This window comes from Platichthys flesus, chromosome 19 (assembly GCF_949316205.1).
Source record: "Platichthys flesus chromosome 19, fPlaFle2.1, whole genome shotgun sequence".
In the NCBI taxonomy this organism is placed as follows: Eukaryota; Metazoa; Chordata; class Actinopteri; order Pleuronectiformes; family Pleuronectidae; genus Platichthys; species Platichthys flesus.
In genome coordinates, this window is record NC_084963.1 from 13,781,236 (window position 1) to 13,801,691 (window position 20,456).

The 20,456-nt window shown below is 42.1% G+C and overlaps 1 protein-coding gene across 2 annotated transcripts in view; it reads right to left on the reverse strand.

Annotated features, from left to right (window-relative positions):
• si:dkey-34e4.1 (carboxyl-terminal PDZ ligand of neuronal nitric oxide synthase protein) overlaps positions 1-20,456 on the reverse strand; it is a 53,747-nt gene that overhangs the window by 11,898 nt on the left and 21,393 nt on the right. For both annotated transcript variants that reach the window (XR_009924736.1, XM_062413021.1), the window contains exons 3-10: positions 15,115-15,207; positions 14,920-14,978; positions 14,053-14,161; positions 12,377-12,518; positions 10,538-10,707; positions 6,714-6,875; positions 5,174-5,378; positions 3,193-3,505 (exon numbers count right to left, since the gene is read on the reverse strand). Coding sequence is in view for 1 of the 2 variants with exons in the window: in XM_062413021.1 (XP_062269005.1) it covers positions 3,193-3,505; positions 5,174-5,378; positions 6,714-6,875; positions 10,538-10,707; positions 12,377-12,518; positions 14,053-14,161; positions 14,920-14,978; positions 15,115-15,207 (1,253 nt within the window). In the remaining variant the exon portion in view is untranslated. The remainder of the gene's footprint in view (positions 1-3,192; positions 3,506-5,173; positions 5,379-6,713; positions 6,876-10,537; positions 10,708-12,376; positions 12,519-14,052; positions 14,162-14,919; positions 14,979-15,114; positions 15,208-20,456) is intronic.

The window sequence follows — 20,456 nt, forward strand, 5'->3', positions numbered from 1 at the left end:
CAAATCTGGGGGCGGTGGACGGAGGATAGAGGAGGTGGACTGCACCAAGGTAATGCACAGTTTGGCAAGAGGGGGACCCACAATAACATAACGGAGCTGGAGTTTCCTTTTCTCCAGCTACCGGCTTTTTATTTTTCCTTTGCTTTATTGGTTGAACTATGTAGCTTATGAAACTCGACTGGAACTTTTAATCTTATACAGACAACGTTTTTCTTTCCATGACCTTGGAATTTAATATATTATCTGATATTTATCATAATTTATTTGTTTTGATTATTTTCCTCTTCTTTTGACAGTTGACAAATGTTGCCAGCAAAAACATTGGAGATGCCTTTTTAATAATTCATTTAACGTGTTTGTTTTATATATTAGGTTTATTGTCAATGATTTAGGATTCAATGGATTGATCCTGCATTATAAAATTGGATTATATTGTTTTTCATATTGTCATATTCAAGCTAATAAAGGAGGAGGATGATGTAGAAAAAGAAAAATAACAAACTGCCCAATTGGGGCATTTCTGAGGTGCTGACACAGAAAGCAGAACATGTGGAGAAGCAGAGAAGCTACGGAGGAGAAGAAAAGAAAAGATGCTGGTTGTTATTAAACTACGAATAAAGGGAAACAGCGGGAGGGGGCTCAGCCTGCCACCCCCCCAGAGGAAACTGATATTCAGATGGAAATGTACAGTAATAGAATGTCTTTGGAAGAGATCTGACTTTCCCTTTTGTCTTTCCTTTTATTCCCCCTCTCTGCCCCTTTATATAAGAAAAATGTATTCTGACATATGTGGGCGGGTCGGGTTTCAGGTTGTGAAGGGGACGGGAGCTGGGATTGGCCGAGACGCAGGGCTGCAGGAAACCACAGCATGCGAGTCTGGCTAAGCTGCGGACACACACCAAAAAAAATTCCAACATCTGTGATCATGCCAAACGCACTACACCGCTGAGACGATTCCAACACTGTATTTTTCCTACTCGTCTGTCGAGAAATTAACTTTCACATTCTCTTCTTGGAAATATGACTGCTGAAAAAAAAACACAGCGCAAAGATGAATTAGGAGTTAAGTTAAGTATGAACGAGGAAAAGAAACAGACTAAAGAGTTTACTCTGTGTGCGAGCTTGGCTTGATCTGTTTCTTTAACCATAGCCGTCTTTTAAGAGATTAAAAGCCCATTTAGAGACAATTACATGCTGCGACTTCATATATGCATTTAAGGAAGAAGTTGCTTGTGTATCAGAGAGATGCATTCAGAGCAATAAAAAGCTCTTCATAAAATAAAATGTGGAAGACAATGAGAAATTGAACCAAACATCCCTGAAAAGCAAAACCCGTAATCATGAATACCCAGCCCCCATGAAAAAAGATTCCCATTTACAGTTTAAACTCTCCACACATGTTTTTAATGGCTTCTTCAAAGCCTGGAAACAAACACTGGGACGGAGGTAAAGCTGATGGAGTTTCCGTGTTTGAAATCTCATTCGCTGATCCCCTCTTTGTTTGTCAGACCCCGGCCCTTTTGTCCCCGTGTTCTCTAATCCCCTGATTATACTCACACTTTCATTAGCTGCAGACCGTTTCTGCTGAGATGAGCTGTTCTCCACTAATAACAGTAAAAGCCACAGGCTGCATATGTCACACTGGGTAGAGTGGTAACCTCCAACACAAGCTAACTGGTGCCACATACGGATTGTTTATGTTTTTCAGCATTTAAGTAATCCCGTATATGTCATACATGGTTCTTTGCAAACAGAAATGGCCAAGAGCTTAACGGGCGAATTCGTAATGAAACCACCATGCCAGGATGTAAACAAATATCGGCTAAGAAAACAAAGTTGTACCCTAAAGCTAAATGACTCATAAGCTGTGTCTCAATGCTGGGGCTGCTTCCTTCAGAGGTCGATTTGAAGACTGGTTACATCAGAGCCACGTTTAGGCTGTACCATTTCAAAGGCTCCTTAGAATGCCGCCAAGAAATGCTTCCATTAATCCCAGAGGAACGAAGGCTCCAACGGGTGGGTCCTTCCCAGCCCAACCAATCCCAAGATGCACTGCGCTTCCTTGATGAGCCGTTCTTGGTGGTAATGACACCAGCAAGCGACAAGACGTCCATTACTTGAGCATCAGGCTTCAACTCCACGAACAGCTAATGATACATATTGTTAAAAAAAAAAAAGCAGAGGGGCACTTTCTAATCATTTAACTGCAGCTCTGTTGCTAGGCGACAGCATCTGGGCGGGGCAGGCTGGTGACACAGATCAGGTAAAGTCTCTGTAGACCAGGCCGTCTCATTTTGGTCCTGCATTCGCTGACTATCCAGGCACTGAAGGATACGCCCCTCGAATTGAAACACAGCTGGAGACTGTACATAAAGATGGATGATGCATCTCCACGACCTGTTGGAAATGAAGCCAAAATATCTTGGTGCGGCCATTTTGCACTTTTGACGTAATTTGGAGCTGAAGTATCAAGATCCTGTTGATATACAAGATCTACAGTGAGTCAATCTCAGCTGTCAATCCTGATTTGTTTTACTGCATCAAGTTGCCAATTGAAACCACTAGCTAAAATAACAGAAACCATCTATTTTGACTTTTTATGTCCACGTCTGATCCACTTATGCCCTGTCCCAATTCCTCTCCTTGGCTCTACGCTAGATTTAATAACTGTATGTATGTATGGACACATCTGACAACTGCAGGACCGATTGAACTATTGATCAAGACACCGTCAGCGTGTGTTTACATTTATTATTTCAATGTAAGACTAGTCCTGTATTTACTCTCCAAACCTCTGCCCCACACTGAAAATGTTTTAACATGAGTATATATTTTGGACACAGGAGTAACTAACATTTCTTGTAATCCCACTTAGACGGTTTACATGCTTATTTTGATGGCACTGCCATTTTTGTTTTGCTACTGGATTTAAATAAGATATTCCAATGGATTTAGAAAATGTGGTTATATCTGAGCATTTTACCTGCAATTTATGATCAGCAATAACAGCTCATAATGTCCTGAACATTCTTGAATTCATTCTTCAACACTTGTCTCCATCCATTAATATACTTGAGTGACAATAGTGACACGTGAGTGCGGAAAGTGAGGTAACATTTTTCTCTTAACTATTCCCTCAATGTATAACAAGCATCCTTTTCTCTGCAATCAGCACGAGGTCAGCCGACTTACTTCTCATCCATGTTGTCAGAGTTCCTCGATGTGAACGGGACGATCTCATTGCAGGACCGCTCCTTGTCGTCCGCCGCCCCGTTGGCCCTGATGAACGGGTCCAGGCTCCCGTTGATCGACGCGGCCGACGTGCCGCAGCTCTCCAGGTTGAGCAGGTTGAGGTAGGACTCGGCGCAGTCCACCTGCGTGAGGGAGGACTGCAGCTGCCATGCCGGCGTGGAGGTGATGAGCTGGTCCGAGGTCTGGTTGTAGTGATTCTTCCGATTTAGAGACAGGGAGTTTGCTAACGTAGAGACGGATGACTGCTGATCATCTGGAATAGATGAATAAAATGAGTCTTAATTCGAAAAATAAGACAAATTAAAAATCAACCTCAAACCACAACATGTTCCCATACAGGAACAGAGTGCGTTAGTGGCAGCACTTGGAGCAGCCGTATCTGAGATTAGCTGAAGCAGCATTTTCTATCAGGGGGTCTGACATGATTAATACAAGCATTAAACATGATGCGTCAGGTTTAACACATACACACACAAGCTGTGTGTGACTTTATATACAGCGGGGTCCAAATGTGTGTACTTTTCATTTTTTATCTGTAAGGGGACCACTTTGAGCATAGACCCTGCACAGTGACAACATTTGGCTGGACTACACAATGGGGTCACTCTGAATGATCTCTATGAGGGGCACGGGCAATAATAAAATACAATATATATATAAATAGTATATTTAGTTTTATTCACTCCAATTAAACCCATCCGACGATCTACATTTATGGACACCATAGGGTTAAGGGTTTGACTTGTTAGGATAAGGGTTAGAATGAGGTGTGTGTGTTTGTGTAGTCATTTTCATTCTGACATGACCGACCGTTCTTTGAGCTGCTGTAAATGCATCCCTCATAAAATCTTTTAACCAAAATTCCGCCTGACAGAGTCACGACTGCAGACTGGTCTTAGTCAATGCAATATACTGGCAAACAAATAGAGATTCAAAATTTGCTTTACGGCAACAGAAACTTCCACTTGCTCATGGAAATTGCAAATATTTTTAGCTCACTCTGACAGCGACGCAGGTCAGAGGATCAACTGAGCAGAGGGTCCTTCAATGTGACCCGGGACCAAGGACAGCTGTGGCTCAGGAGGTAGAGCGGGTCATCAACTAACCAGAGGGTCGGCGATTCGATGGGATTCATCCAGTCCCCATGCTGGAGTGTCCTCGGGCAAATCACTGAACACTAAAGTGCCCCTGACAGCTGTGTGCACGGTGTGAAAAGGGCTGCATGGGTGAATCTGTTAACAGGACTTGTATAGTAAAGCTCCTCCAGTGGTTGATGAGAATAGAAAAAGCACAATATGCAGTGCATTTACATTCGGGGTACACCCTGCTAAAAGGAATGTGGCCGCGAGTCCCAGACCCCCTTCAAAATGTGGTCTGAGTGATCGGATCTCAAATCTATACTCAAAGCATCTTGGGTGCGTTCACAACTGTACTTGGAGATGAGTCGTTGATCAAATCATTCAAAATGCATGTTAGTGTCAGCTTTGGATCAACATTCATTTCTTCCTCAAGCTTTACTGTTCAAATTGACTGAGGATTTGTGTAAATTCTTACAGAGACATTTTCAATATAAAAAATAAGCATCTACAATGTTTTCTTACGCTCCTTCCTGGTAGACAGTATTTTTATCTCAATACAGACAAATGGTGAAATGGCCATTTGAAACATGACCAGGTGGCGCAGAAGGAAAAGCACCTCACATCCAGTAAACTGTGGTTCTGCCCCATCGAGCACAACTGAAATTGTTGCAGACAGGAAGTCAGTGAGGGACCATGGTCTGTGTATTGCATGTTGACCTTATCCACGAGCCAACAGGGGAGAGTGAAACGAGGACAGCAGCAGATATGGGGAGGGACCCTGACCTGTCGTGAGTTGGTACGAGTGGTTTCACTGCTTCTACATCACCTCCGCAGTAACTTACTGTGTCCGTTCTCTTGAGGCTCCTGCTGGGGCAGCTCTGGTTGTGCCGTCTTTGGGGAACTGGTCTCCAGCTCTTTCAGCTGCTGCACGAGCAGCGCCAGGTGCTGCAGCAGGTCCCTGTTCTGCAGGAGCAGCTGGTGCACGCGGGCCTGAGCCTCCATACGGGCGGCGGTCTCTGCTGCCATCTGATCCTTCAACAGCTGCACCTGCGGCAGGAAAAACAAAGTGCAGGTTGTTTGTGCAATGAACATTTTATTCAATAGCAATTAGATTAATTGTTTGAATAGTTATTATCTGTACCCACTCGATGACAGTCAAGTTTTTGATTTATGGTATTGATTTAAAACAGGTTCATAATCCTGTTCCTAGCTATACTCTTTAGACTGAGACTCAAAGTTATCTTGGGACAGCGTTTTAGAGTCAAGGGTTCCCTCAGAGACGTTGATTCTGATAAAGCAGCACAATCAATAGCATCGGATATGAAAGTAAACATGAATCTGTTGCAATTCCTCAGATTTTGTTCAACGGCATTTGAATCTCTTGAGATGTTAAACAAACATTTGTGCATTTTTAATTGCAGCACAGTCTGTGTTCTCAAATACTGCACCACCTGTTCTTGCATAGCTGTGCTGGTGCTGCCCCCTAGCGGTACACCATTAGTAAAAGACATGCAGTGCTTGGGGAAAACCCAACCTATTGAGATTTTATTGTGAATAAATAAATCGATGGAGCGGTTTCCAAACAATGAGCCATTATTGTGTATTAAATTCATGCTATATATATATATATATAAATGAATAAATCAGGATCAACTTCTCGGGCTAAGAATTTATAGATGAACCAGTCTGAGGGGAGCTGAAGTGATAAAGTCATGTGACAGAAAAATAGTCTCAAACTAACTTTGGTAATCATTTAATTGTCATGCTCTCAAGTAAACAAAGATTATATGGGGGAAATGGGCATGTTTTGGGGCTTACAGTGTAAACATTTTATATCTGGGCCAGGACTGACTTCAGTTCTTTGTACACTATTTAGACCCAGAATAGCCACAGACTAAAGTTGGACTTAAGAGACACCAGGTAAGACCTGATTTTTTCTAAAGTAGCGAGTTGTGAAAGTCGACATTTCTACTCATCTTAATTAACAGCTATATGAACATGAAGGCAGATTAAGTAAAAAGCCAATAGCTGATGCATTACGGTCAATGAGTTCACCTAACTCACTCTCCACTCCTGCGGGAAACCAAAGCCTGTTCAAAAGTAAATTGGTCTAAGTAAACAAAATATTGTCCCTCTCAGACAACTATATAAGTCCTTATCTGGGCTCTGGGAACAGTTTGATATTTCATTTAACCAAAAATGATTGATTGAAAACACCAATTGTAAAATTAACTGATGGTGAAATAACCGACTTACAACTACAGTTTGTATTTTAGGTCGGAGAGACTGTTCAGAGATTCTCACTCTGGTCATGACGCGTGTTGTTCATATCTACATCTGCTTTTTGGACGACCCGCTGTGTGATAGCTGACGTCTTCTCACCTGTGCGACGGCCACCTGTGTCTGCTGCTGCTGCTGCTGCAGCTGCTGCTGGAGAAGCTGCAGGAAGTGCTGCGACGCCAGCGGAGTGAGAGACGAAGAGCAAGGGCTGCTGGGAGTGATGCCTTGAGACGTCACAGTGAAGACGGACCGTCGATCCAAGTCCTGACCAGAGACAGACAAATAAGATAAATTATTGACGGATGGGACATAGTTAAAATGACGAAGCTGAAGTCGTGCGTATTCTCAATCATCTTCTCTGACACACTCAACCTGAACCTTTTAAAGGCCCGGTGGTTTTCATGGTTGAGCGATTAGAACTCATTTGTCATCCCAGAGATAAGAAGCCATTTTTAGACATTGGACACCAGACCAATGCAATTAACAGACTGGTCAGATGGAAGCAACCCAGTCCTCTGAGCCGCTGAGCCCAGGACTGAGAGCCACTGATCTGAAGCCCCCTGGAGCCCCCCACTGTAACTCCTCATCAGAAGTGGAATGATCTCTTAGCTCATTAAACCACACACCGTCTTCAGTCTCCTTCCCCTGTGGATTTTAGATCAATTTCTAGATCCTCGATAACACACGTATCCAGAAGAAAGTACATCTCCATAATTACAAAGAATGTCACTTCTCTCATGCAATTGCTTCCTACATCAAACCACTAGAGGGCAAAGTAGCACAATATAAAGTGCAGCCGATTCACGTCTGTATCAGAGGGGGTGCCTTAGCTTGTCTTCATCTTCTATGATTACCAAGTCCATTTAGGAAAATTCAAAGGTTTCGTCTCTAAAGAGCAGATTAAAAGCTCAAACTTTCAAATCTCTTAAACGTTATTTTTAATGGATATACTTGTGAAATGACAGAATAGATATGGGAATCATGAGATGAGCATTTGATTAACATAAAACAAATTGACAATCGTAAACATTTTAGTTTGACTTCTGAATTCTGAGTATAACTATTCAATAAGCATGGCCTTGATGTACATGAACCGCAAAACATCGAGGCTTGGAGAAAACAAAGAAATAATTTTTTTAACAAGCAACCAAGCAACTGTAGTAGTATGCACATCAGATGGTGTTCTAGCAAACACATGGAAGTTATTCCAGAAGCAATATTTAAGACATATGATTATAAACTGAATTTAATGTGTTTAAATACTAAATAGCTGTGACAACCAACACAGACAGTCTGAGATATTTATTTTGTTTCCTGATGCGTCGCCCGTTTGTAACAGCATCTTGTAAATTAGGCATCTTTTGGCCAGTCTCCCTTTTCGTTATCCTCATCTCCTTTGCTTTCATCCCTTTCTTTGCTTCATCTCTTCCCTCACTTCTTTGCTTATCTGCAACGAGCAGATGCTCCTGAACCCTTCCTGGGATTATGGTGCCATTACTCAGAAATCAAAAGGGAACAGATTGGGGGGTTTTGGGATTAAGTGGCCCCTTTTTACAGCCAGCAGGAATATTTAGGTTCCCGACTCAATTCCCACTCGCTTTCTTTTTTATCAGCACGGCTGTGTCTACCACACTCACTTTGGTGACAAATCCAAAAAGGAGCAGATCATGACACGCTAGAAGCCTGCAATGTGCACATCTTTTGAACCCTGTCATTCTCAAAATATCAGGATTCAGAGTCTGCCAAGATATCGTTCAATCTAACGCATCAGTGACCGGGCCGTTTCATGTCTGCAGCATCTCCTGCCAACTGGAGCTGTGTATGAAGTCATGAGAGCTGCAGTCAATGAGCTGGTCAGGTGCTGCAGAAGATGACAAAGCACTGCGCTGTACTTTGATAGTTTAATGATCCATTTGGCAGTGCTGTGCCCAGATAATAGCATCAAAACACACTCCAGCCAAAGTAATGAATCAACAGAGCACAGTCGATATCCTGTAGCTGTAAGGACAGAGGCAGTCGGGAGCACAAAAAAAACAACACTCATTTAAAAGTGGGAGCTGGTGCTACCTCCCCCTCCAGTGTTGATAAAGAGGAACTTTCACTGCAGCTACAATTAGAAGTAAATGTCATGAGTGTGGTGTTTATGATGAGTGTTGCTGCTGCGAGGGTTAAGCTGTTGGCCATGACAAGAAATGTTGCCACAATAAAAGAGGATTGTAAAGGTTCAACGGAAGCCCCTGGTGGACGGTTGAGCCACTTTGGATACCCCCTGCACCTTTCTGACAGTGGAACTGGGTCAGCTGTGATTGGACAGCTGAGCAGGGGGTGACAAAGATGACAGGATTTCAACTCCTGCCATTTTCTATTCACGGCACTTCATCTCTAAGGAGGGCAACATTATGAAGACTGAAAATGTTCCCTGTTCCACCCATATTTGAACAAATTGCACCTTTCACATTCACTTTCCACCTTTTCTCTGACTGCCGGATTGTTGCTCTATATTGATTTTAACCATGGTCTAAAAGCGCAGTTATTACAGATCTACTTGTTACTGGGAATCTGAACAATTTGGCCTCACCACAGCTTGACCCATAATAAAGAGACAGGTCGCATTAGACCACGTTCTTTGTGGTAGGGCCATAATGTGGGGGGGAGCTGCAATGACTCAGCATGTGATAACTGTACTGTCCATTCGGGGGGGGGGGGAGGATTATGACCTATACTGCAGACCAATCAAGACAATTTGACCTCACTTTAGAGGAGCGGTCATGTTGTCCACCTTTACACAGTCTATGGACCACACAGATCATTTAGAAAAACAGACGAACTTTGCCTTAGGGGTCAGGAGTATAAGTGATTGTCTACAAGCCATCTTTCTTCCTGTGTCATGCATCTGTTCAGGGAAACAGGTTTTTATATTGTTGTTTGTAAAGTGCACCAACCACACCAAGGCAATTTCCTGTATGTGAAAATATACAAGGCAATAAAAAGAATTCTGATTCTGATTCTGATTCTGAAGAGAATATAAAACAGTTGGAAGACATAACACGATGTGGCAGAAACCCTGAAGGAGGGGCACACCATTCCCCTCCTGTAGAGAGATTTAATCATGAGACATCAGGGCCAAGAGAAAGGATGCTACAACCTCTCCATCCTCAACAGCCCGTTCGTCTTTCGCCCTCTCAGAGTTAACCGACCTGATGAAAAAGCTGGTCACTGCTGGGACCCAACCTGCCCTGTTCCCATTTTCTCCCCGCACATTCCCACACAACCCTCCCATCAGAAATAACCACGTTTGACACAATTGTAAGTTAAGATCCCCCCCCCACCCAGCTCTCTCCACACCAACATCACAATCATCCCAAGTCTCCCCAGCCTGATAAGGCACAGATTGCTCAGCTGACTTAGCCAGGCTCAAAAGCTGAGGTCACTCATGACTGTTCCCAGGACAGGCCGAGGCCCAGTGTGCTGGAAACTTCAGTGGCAGTGGGAAAGAGAATGGCTCTTTGGCCCAAAGGCAGGGTGGTCAATTCCTCCCAACATCTGTACTATAAGCGAGGCTGGAATGCATAAGAAAGGAGGTTGGACTTGCATCCTAAGAGGGAGTGTTGAATGATTCCCTCCTATGCAAGATAGCTTTTGAATTCCTCTTCGATATGGCTGACAAAAACAACATGGAGTTCCCCAAGGCTCCATTCTGGGCCCTTTTTTGTCAAACATCTACATGCTCCCACTCGGTCCGATTACGGAATAACAAAATGTTTTGAAAGTTCTACAGATGACACATATTTAAATAACCACATCATCAGAGAACTATAATCCCAAACAAGCTCTAAACAAGTGCATTTAACCAATCAATGGCAGAAGTTAAATTCAAACTTTTTAGTCTCAGCAATTCAATATTGTGTGTCCTAACAGTATCTTACCATGATGGTCTGTCCAGGTTTCACCACATTCAGTTCAGCCAGACTCTGCAGAATATCACTGACGGCCTTTTCACACAGCGAAGTGCCGACCAAAGAATCCTCTCCTCGTCTTTCTCCGTGTTTGCCCTCCTCCTCTTCCTCCCCTTGCTCTGCTCCCGTCAGCTTACGCCCTGTAGAGGGAAATGGATAAGACAAGAAGCAAGGAACCATCAGCCTATGGTTTTTAATTTTGGGATTAAGAGAAAAAAGGAGAAGCATTTTAGGATATATGCTTCCGTCTCTAGAGAAAACCGATAACTATCCTGTGTCTATGCTTAAAAGTTATCATCATTAGCCTGTTAGCTTAGCACAAAGAGGGAAAATGGGGAAACTGGGAAACAGACTGACTCTTTCCAAAGCTCGATGAAATATGTTTGATTATTTAGTAATAAGAGCTGGACAGAAAGAAATTGTTTTACAGGAAGTTGTATTAAAACTGTCCTGTTCCAGGCAAAGCAAACCTGACCAGCTGATGGCAACAGATTCAAATGTAATGCTACTGATCATCCGAATATTGGAGAGTTCTTGTTTGGAGATGGTCTGAATATGTAATACAATACGAATACATGTGAAGATGGATTTTTTCTAGAAAAAGTGTAAATCATACAATGCTCATCCAATTAGTATTATTAATATAACATAAAATACAGTTTATATACTAAATGCAGTTTGTGGACCTATGCTCCCTTTTAAAAACCGATATATCCAACTTAGTGGTACAATAATGAATAAGAGTCTGGAAAGCCGTACAGACATGGAGGCCTTAATTTATATATCTAAACCTTAAATTAATGCTATGTTGAGCACACAGTATTTTACTCTCACAATCTTCTCTGCCTGTCACCAACTGCAGCCAAATGTCAGCAAACTCTTCATCCACTGTGCAAATTACAGTCATTACTGGGACCACTGAGAGCCGCTCTGCTGCTGCTGCCCACTGATGTGAAGGTTAGAATCCAGTTACTTCTCTCCACCTTGAAACATAGCGGCCTTTATACGCAACTCTCAATTCAGGATCATGTCTTAGATCTGAACACTCCAGTGTGACCAGACATCTATGTTGTTAGATCTGAGCGAATCTAAAGAGCTACTGATGGTTCCAATTAGACCATAAGGAGGCTTGTAATTTAACTGAAGGGGAAGGTTGGGGATGGTCGTCATGTGAACACAATGAAGGTTCACAAACACCATGTTTTCCACAACAACACTGTTCAGGGCCAGTGGTTGCATTGTTTTGTGAGAAGCCAAAAATATTTCCCTTATATATAATTTATAAATGTTAAGTAGCTGCAGCTTTCAACTGTGACAGAATTTGTTTGCATTTCGGTGTTGAAACTAAAGCAAGACACCAGATATAGCTACATGTGCACATGAATACACAGTGCTCTATTTAGATAATTAATTCATAATGGAATCATTATCGTCATCTACCAACATATCAATTTCCGAATGTTCATTACCTGAAAATCTGAAAGATAGCATGTCGCTCAGTAGAGCACTCACTTTTGCTAAGGCCCAACAGACTCCTTATGAAACCTTTAAAATCACTCGATCTGGCTTATTAAACCTATTGAGGAAGATTGACCATCTTCACACATTACTGTATATGCCACTATATATATATATATATTATGTATACAACGTGCATCAAGCCTGCATTTACATCTTCACCATCATTTTATTACCCACTTCTTTGTAGTCAAGAAAATCTGCTGTGATATTACAAAAAATTAGTATTATATGTGCAGAAATACCCTGTGCACAGCAGCTAAGGGAAAAAACATTTCAGGTATGGCTCACCATCACTGCTGGGCTCCTCTGTTGATTTGTCACTCTCCCCATCGGCCTGTCCGTCCGCATCCTGCTCAGCGTGCTGCAGACTGAGCTTGTGGCACACCTCGAAGGCCTGACCCACCGTCCGCACTATACGCATGGCCTGCGTCTGACAGGGAAAAGAGGGAGAGATGTTACAGATAAAAAGGTGACAGGTGAAGGTTAAGAGTATTCAGAGAGAACGCATCTTTATCACTCCAACAAACACCAGAGCGCTGATCAGTGTTGTTCATTTACAACCGGCTACCACTTTGGACAGACTTAATATGCACAGACGCCATCATCCTTGGCTTCACTTCTGCAGGACATCATTATTACAGCTGACTGATGCTCGCAGACCTCCGAGCCAAGACAGCCGTGACTTGCAACAACTGCAGGAACACGCGTACAGCTTCAGACAGGTAGAGAGGGATGTGCAGTCGTGATCCTTCACCTCGAGTGCATCCATTAATGTGCAGTGTGAAGCCACCGGATATTAAAGGATATTAACCCCAAAAAATTTAAGATCAAATTAAAAAAACTAAAATTGATTAACTGACAAATTCAGGAAATTAATCATGGAGTAAAAAGATAATGGAGAATGCAGACTACAGTACTTCAGTCACAGACAGCTGGACACAAAAAGGGGAAATTAATCACTTAACGTCTCAGGGCTGCATTAAATTCATTTACTGATGCTGCTGTAGAAAGCAACCAATATATCTTGGACATGAAAGCTGCCATCTAGTGCATCTAGAGCCAGAGTCTGCAAAGTAGTCTCATCAATCAAATCATATTTGCCACAAACTAACACTTGGAAAAACAGTGATATTGAAAATGACAGGAACCATCTTATAAAAATGTATTTGACGTGTACTCTTGACTTTTTAGTTTGGTCCATGTCCAATACACTAACATGGGGGAGGCAATGCTTATGACCAATGCTGCAGCCAGACACCGTGCGGTCATGTCATCAATCTTGATTTACAACCTGTGGTTTAGACAATGAGCAAAGTAAATTATCACCTTGTGGCATTTGCATGAATTTGACTTCGGCACCAGCTGCACAGTAGCTGTAAGCTGCTTTAGATAAACACAGAGACTGAAGACCCCAAGAGTGCGTTTGAATTCATCTCAGCCTCCGATGTCAGAATTGACTAGAAACTCATCTTTTCCCTCTACTCTCTCATTTTACTGTACTTTTTATAAAACAGAGATTCATAAAACCATACGATAAAGCTGCATCAAATTGTGCTGCTCTGGGCAAATTCACATCTAGTCACATGTTTCTTATGACTCTTGCATCCAATCATAGCCGTTCAAAAATTCGTAGCATCTGATCAAACTGACAGGAAGTCACTGCTCCCAGCCAAGAAACAGAAAGAGCACACGTGCCTCTGTAAAAGAACATCTTCTGCACTTTTCCCCTGATTAAATAAGATACAGAATGTTGATGGGGTTTTATGAATGCTGGCAGGTTTAGTTTCAGTCAAAGCTAAACTAATGACCTGCTGGCTCTTGTTTGATATTTAACAAAGACATATACAGGTACCAATAATCACATTCATATTCTATTATTGGACTATTCCTTTGATTATAAAAAGGTGTCAATCTGAAAGTGCAATTCTACAGTCAGGAAGTGTTCGGCTGCACTGCTGCTGTACCTTCTTCTTGGATTTAAACACGTTGCATCTGAAGGAGTTATTGGGGCCATCTCGTGCGATGTAGCTGAAGATCTTTAAGTCCTGGGAGTCATGAGACACGTAGAAAATCCTGCAACACACAACAGCAAATGTATATACTGAGCAACAGTTACAGACACCAAAGAATGTTTAAGCTGTGACATGATCAACTATTTTCTCAAAAGAAACATCGTACACGCACACAAAAAAACGCATACAAGGACAATAATATTTATAACACAATCACTTAGGGTGTGGCTTCAGATCCTCCCACAGATACAGTATAATAACGTTAAATCTCAGAAATGTAAAAGAAAGAGACAGCTCTCACCACAGATCACTTTATCCTCCATTATACTTTTCAAATATTTCCATCTAGTATTATTCTGATCAGTGACTGAGTGCCTCACAGGCAGCCAGATGATTGGTTGACGGGCTTCACCACAGTATAACTCAGTAAAATGGGATCGCTTACTGTGATATTTGTCAGGCTGAAACTTTGTTGTACTTTTGTCTCAAAACACCAAATACAATCTGAGAGGAGCACCCCCCCCCCCCCCATACTTACAGTATGCTTGACCAACTAAATGCACAAGCTTTACATTTTTCATGATGCTGGCTTATGCATGTAACTGCATTTAGCTTATATAGAACATTCAAGTGCATCAAGTCCTGAATAGTAGAGTGCGTACAATGGCCTTAAGCCTGAGCTCATAGAGTCACAGGGCGATTTCCACTGTATTATTTACCGAGTGCATGTCTGATCCACTAAGTGCAGAAATGCAAAGATAATGACTTGAATACAGTATAAACCCCCACTCATTTATCACAGACAGAGGGGTGGCTGACCTGTATATGGGATCCTGCATGATCAGCAGCTTGCTCTCATCCCATGTCCACTCTTTCCTCTGTAAGAAACAAGATCATCATGTTTGAACACAGAAATCACATTTATCCTCATTTGCAGAAGCTGGAGAGCTTTAAATCTGAAATATTAAAAAGAGAATTTCTCCCCTAGGGTGGAATTCATCACTTTGTTCTTACCTTCTGTTTCTTCCTCAGTAGGATTTTAACTCCGTCCACAGACACCACGATGCTCACTTTCTTCTTGTTGATGTTCTTCGCCTTGAATTCATACTGAGGAAGCAGACAGGAAAAAAAAAAAAAGACTATGAATATTGGTATTAGAGTTAGTGACATGTTGTCTATGTTAACTGATTTGTTTATTTTCAATGAAAGAGGCATTATTTACCAATTAGGAGAGTAACAAAAATGCATAAACAGACAAGTTTCAACAGAGACTAAAGATCTAGCTATACAACCCCCCCTGACGAAATTCAAAAGAATCACACATGATGCTTTAAAGATACATTTACACAAGCAGGCCAAGTGCGGTTTTGAAAAAACAAAGCAGTAGCAATCAATTTATATCCATTTTCACAAGAGGTAGCAATAACACAAGCCAAACAGAGTGAAACAACAACAAAGACAAAACTATACCATAAGAAATGTAGTAATTTGATAGTGGACAAGCCCCCACTACCCAGATCAATGATGCACAAAAGAAAAGATGACAGAGAACAGAAACCCGCCCAAGTTGATATTTTAAAATTAATTTATTTCACATACATATGACAGTTTAGACAAACAATGACAAAACACAGTGGAAGACCGGGAGAACAACAGAGCAGCTTGACCAGGTGAAGCTCTGGTGATCAAGCTCCTCCCATCAGGCTCATGCTCACAGAGGGTGGTCAAACAAGAAGCCCCAGCACACTATCCAATCTGTCCACCAGAGAGCGCTGGACTGCAAAGGTTTAACACTAAATGTCCATAGGATAAACCTGGGTGACCAATCAAATATTTGTTCATATTACGAGTTCACGTTGAAAAAAAACTCAGTATAGGCCGATCACGTCTTGATTTTAATTTAACACAATTGACAATCCAAATATATTCCATTAACCTGCATTGTCATATGATAAAAAGCAACTAATCTTTATATATCAGTGGCTGGAAGGAGCTAAGTTTGGGAAACCTTCCCCTGAAAGTTAAAATTACCAATTTTCAAATCTTGCTTATGAATTTTCTTATTGATCAACAGACCAATTGTTACACACACGAGTGACACTGCTTACGGAGTGAGACAAATCAGAGCGTACATCCTGAGCCCATTTGGCAAGATGACAGAACTAAGGGTTGAAGTGGGAACCATCCGTCAGCATTAAAACATGATCTGCGCTGCACTTTAATATATCAGCACCTTCTAATAAACCGGCAGCTCACATATGAGCCCTGATAAAGTCTGCTGAATATTCGCAGCCAACCCAACTGAAAAAAAAAATCTTTCCTTCAACTCTGAATTCCAGAGACAGGAAGAACAAGGAAAATGGAGGACAAAGACAAACAGCAACACTTAAAACATAGCACCCAAATCCAACTGATTTCCAGTTTAAGTCTAAATCGCTAGGACTACATCGGTGCTTCTCAAGGACACACAAACAAAATACAACAACTGAATTAAACATTTGAAGTACAAAAAAAAAAAAGCGAGGACGCTGGTTTGCCTCTGCTCTGTTTGCTGAGTGGTTCACAACAGCCGTGTCTGCACTGAACACGTTTCTTCACAGGTCTGATCTGTCCACTCACATCAGCTTCACTTTTTAAAAGTCAAGCTGGGTTCAACCCGAGCTAACAGCTATAAAAAGGCCTGCGGTGGCACTGCAGGGCCGAAGCTATGGGGTGAGAAACAAAAAGCTTAGTTTGGAGGATGAGCTGTTTTACAGAGCTAGAAGCTGAACTGAAGCAGGAGCAGACAAACTGAGGCCTAATTAAAGACAGGTGAAACACATGAGGGAGGGGAAACCAATCAGAAGAGCAGGAAACCAAAAAAACACAGGAAGTGACACACAAGGAATTTCAAACTACAGCAGGAAATATCACACGGTCCAAACCAGGACCATGATGTTGAGATAATATAATAACCTGAAAAATCTAAGTGAAGAAAACCTTCAAATACGATCATAATGTTTATATTTCTTTTAAGCTCTGATCATGGTATTTCTATTTTTATTTAGTTATGATCATTATATTTACTTCTGTATTCATTCTTGATCATGATATTGAAGTTCAACATGCTTTTTGTTCACTGTGACTCCTGACTGCACAGATGTGACAGAGAAGAAATCAGGAGCTCAGAAAAAGGTGAGGATTCACATCTTGGCAGGAGAATAAAACAGCTGTTAACGTGAGTCTGCCCAGGTGCAGCAGAGATGCTGTGTCACTTTAAATAACGCTGCAGCAATGAATTGCAGGACGGCATTTTTTCCTTTCCTTTTTTCGAAGGGAATGGTGTGTTTCCTGTGCTAAAGGAGATAAGATAAGAAGCATAGAAACTCCCTTCCTTATAATTTGGAGAATTCAAGCAGTCATGCCTTTTATCTTTATACAGTCTATGAACCTCAAACTAGCGATGACCCTGAAACTCAATTCAAATCTCAGTAAAGCTGACTGGAGTTGCGGGTTTTATTGCTATGAGCTGAGCTCAGTGTTTTCACATAGCCGTTTGATATTTAAAAAGAATCAATTCATGAGCACTTACCAATTTAATTTCATTTACAAATCTCTCCAAGCTACATTTTGTACAGCAAATCAAATGAAGCTCAGGTCACTGGCCCATGTTATTCTTTCCACTAGTCCTGCAGAGAGCAGCACTTCCCACTGGAGCCAGCAGAGTTGCACCGAAAATAACAAACGTCCACTCTGATGTTTATTGCACTCTGCTAAAATGTGAACTTGTAAAAGTGAATGGTCTTCTCTCCAGCCAGAGTGAGATGTCAAGGGAGCAGAGGATAACAGCAAAATGACTGCCAGCATGGAGACAAGAAAGGAGACGAGGGAAGACGGGAGTTGAGGAGATGGGAGGAGACAGGAGGAGAGGAGTTGAGGAGGTGTTTCTGTGTAAGGACCTCCTGCAAACTGTGACCTTTTAACACAGCGAGACAACCACCACCATGCAACAAGCAGCTGAGCATAATGAACAAGTCAAAAACCCACCGGACACGACTAGTTGGGCTCTTTATTTGTTCTGTGTGAAAAGGATGTGTTCTCAGTGTGTGTGAATGTGTGCACACTGACGAAGCTGTTGTTTGTCACAGGCGTTCCCTCCTCTGCGTCTCCATACGTTCTCTTGTGTCTGCTTGAAATGCCCGGCTCTCCCTGCCCTGGATGCATGGTGATTAACGCCTCGGTCTCTAATTATACAGAACTGGATCCAGAGAGAGCTGATTAAAGAGAGAAAAGAGCGGGAGAAGAGGATATGCACCACAGAGAGACGGGGGAGAGACGAGAGAGAGAAAGAGAGAGAGAGAGAGAACGAGAGGTAGAGAGATGCTACACAGGAGTTACAGAGGAGGGGATGGAGAACATTTCCTGCTGCAGAGTGAATTTGTTCAGTGTCGAAATGCAATCAGTGTCAAAGCGTGAATCCAAAATCCAGATGGGCTTCATTTCCCTCTATTGCACAATATGCTCATGAAAAACCACTTGTATTTGGGATACAGTGTTTGCTCCGATGGGAATAATGAGATGAGGCAATTCAAAGAAAGGCTGAGCGGCATCATCATTTCGGGGCATCAACCTGCCAGACGACCTGTCTGCTCAAACTGACGGCTGAATGCATTCATTGGCAAAGGAGCAGCTACTAAAGTAAATCCTTATACTTCTCCTTTGACCTCAAATCAGTTCAGTTTCTGGTGACTTTGGTTTTAATTAGTTATTTGATGTCATAAAAAATAGGGTGAAAGGTTATGATTGACATTTTGGTTGTGTGCGTATTTCTGGTGTGACATTTGGTTGTGTGTGTCTCACCTGATATGTGTAGCATTATAGTGGACTGGCAAATGGGTAAACATATTGTTACTCTTACACATACTGTATTGGTTGGGTATCGTTAGGATTTTATCAATACAAATACTGTTAATTGATGCAGATACTTATTGATACTACTTTATCAATAAGTAGTACCCCCCCCCCCCCGGCATCTCCAATGTGTTGTGGAAAATCTGCTGATCAATGGTTACTCATCAGTGAATCGTGTTCAGGAGTCCTTCGATGTCTTATCCTGAAATATTTATTGAAGCTTGGCCAGGGAGAAGCTCAGAATCCATCAATACAACAACTGTGCGTGATGTCCCCTCATATTCTCAAGTATCATCTCCGGTGGTCACACTTACAGATCATTTAGTCCATTGGCTTGCTAGTTCCTAAACAAGTGAATGTACTTTCTAGTTCTGGAGACAGTATTGCTTATGCAGTCTCATATCTGTGGCATCTAGGGGGAGTGAACCTTTTGACCCTTGGCCAATGCTCCCTCACTTCCCCAAACATGACAGACAGCTGCACCACGGCTCAGAGAGAGGAGACAGTGTCTCTGAAAATCCCATAACACACTGCACTGCGGATACTCCTGCATTGTACAAGGCATCGGGGTCTAATATCCGTCTGCCCGAATCCTGAAGCAGTGGCTGTAGTAATTCGGCAGCAGCGGAATGCGAAGTGGAACCCCGGAACGCAACAGGAAATAATCAAAAGCAGCCCAATTTGTTCAGATTGACCAATGAGGAGGCAGTACCAATTTTAGTGCTGGTTCTTGATACGCATCTCTAACAGTACTGCATACTCAGGCCTCTAGCTGCTAAGCTCACAGTAGTTGTTTAACTGTCCAGCCCTGAAACACAGCCAGAGACGATATCTGGAGAAAAAAAACTCACATCAACAAAACACCAGTTTAATCCCAGTCTGGGTGAGAAGAAACACTTTCTATACACCGATGACCCACAAACCACAAAGTCTAACCCACCTGCACAGCCAAGCGGCTACCTTTACTAACGCATCAGTGTCACAACTCTCACGCTGAGCTCTTTTATAATTCACACTTCATGCCAATGTTCTGCAGCGGCAAAATGGGATTTTGCAACTTCATCCAAAGTATGACATTTTTATATTTTCTCTGCTTAAGTGCAGAGTGTTGTGAAATATTCAGGCTTTTAATGCACTTGCATTGTTGTGTTGTGGATTTTTCCCTGGTATCAACAGAGGAACAAACAATCAAAGAGCTCATGACTAAAGTTCCCACTGTAAACCCGAGGCGAGGCATGGAGGGGTCCCAGAGAAGAGCTCAGTTTACTGGAGTCTGCCGCTTTAGACCCTGAACTTCCCTGAATCGTGTTTGAGAGATTTAGGAAGACAGACTTTAGGAATAATGCATGAGCTGCAATGAAAAGTGTATGACTAATATGTGGATTGAACAGGCATGCAAGGCCTTATATTTATATTTTATTTCATTATTTCGACTCTCTTCATGTTTTCTTTATTGTACCGCACTC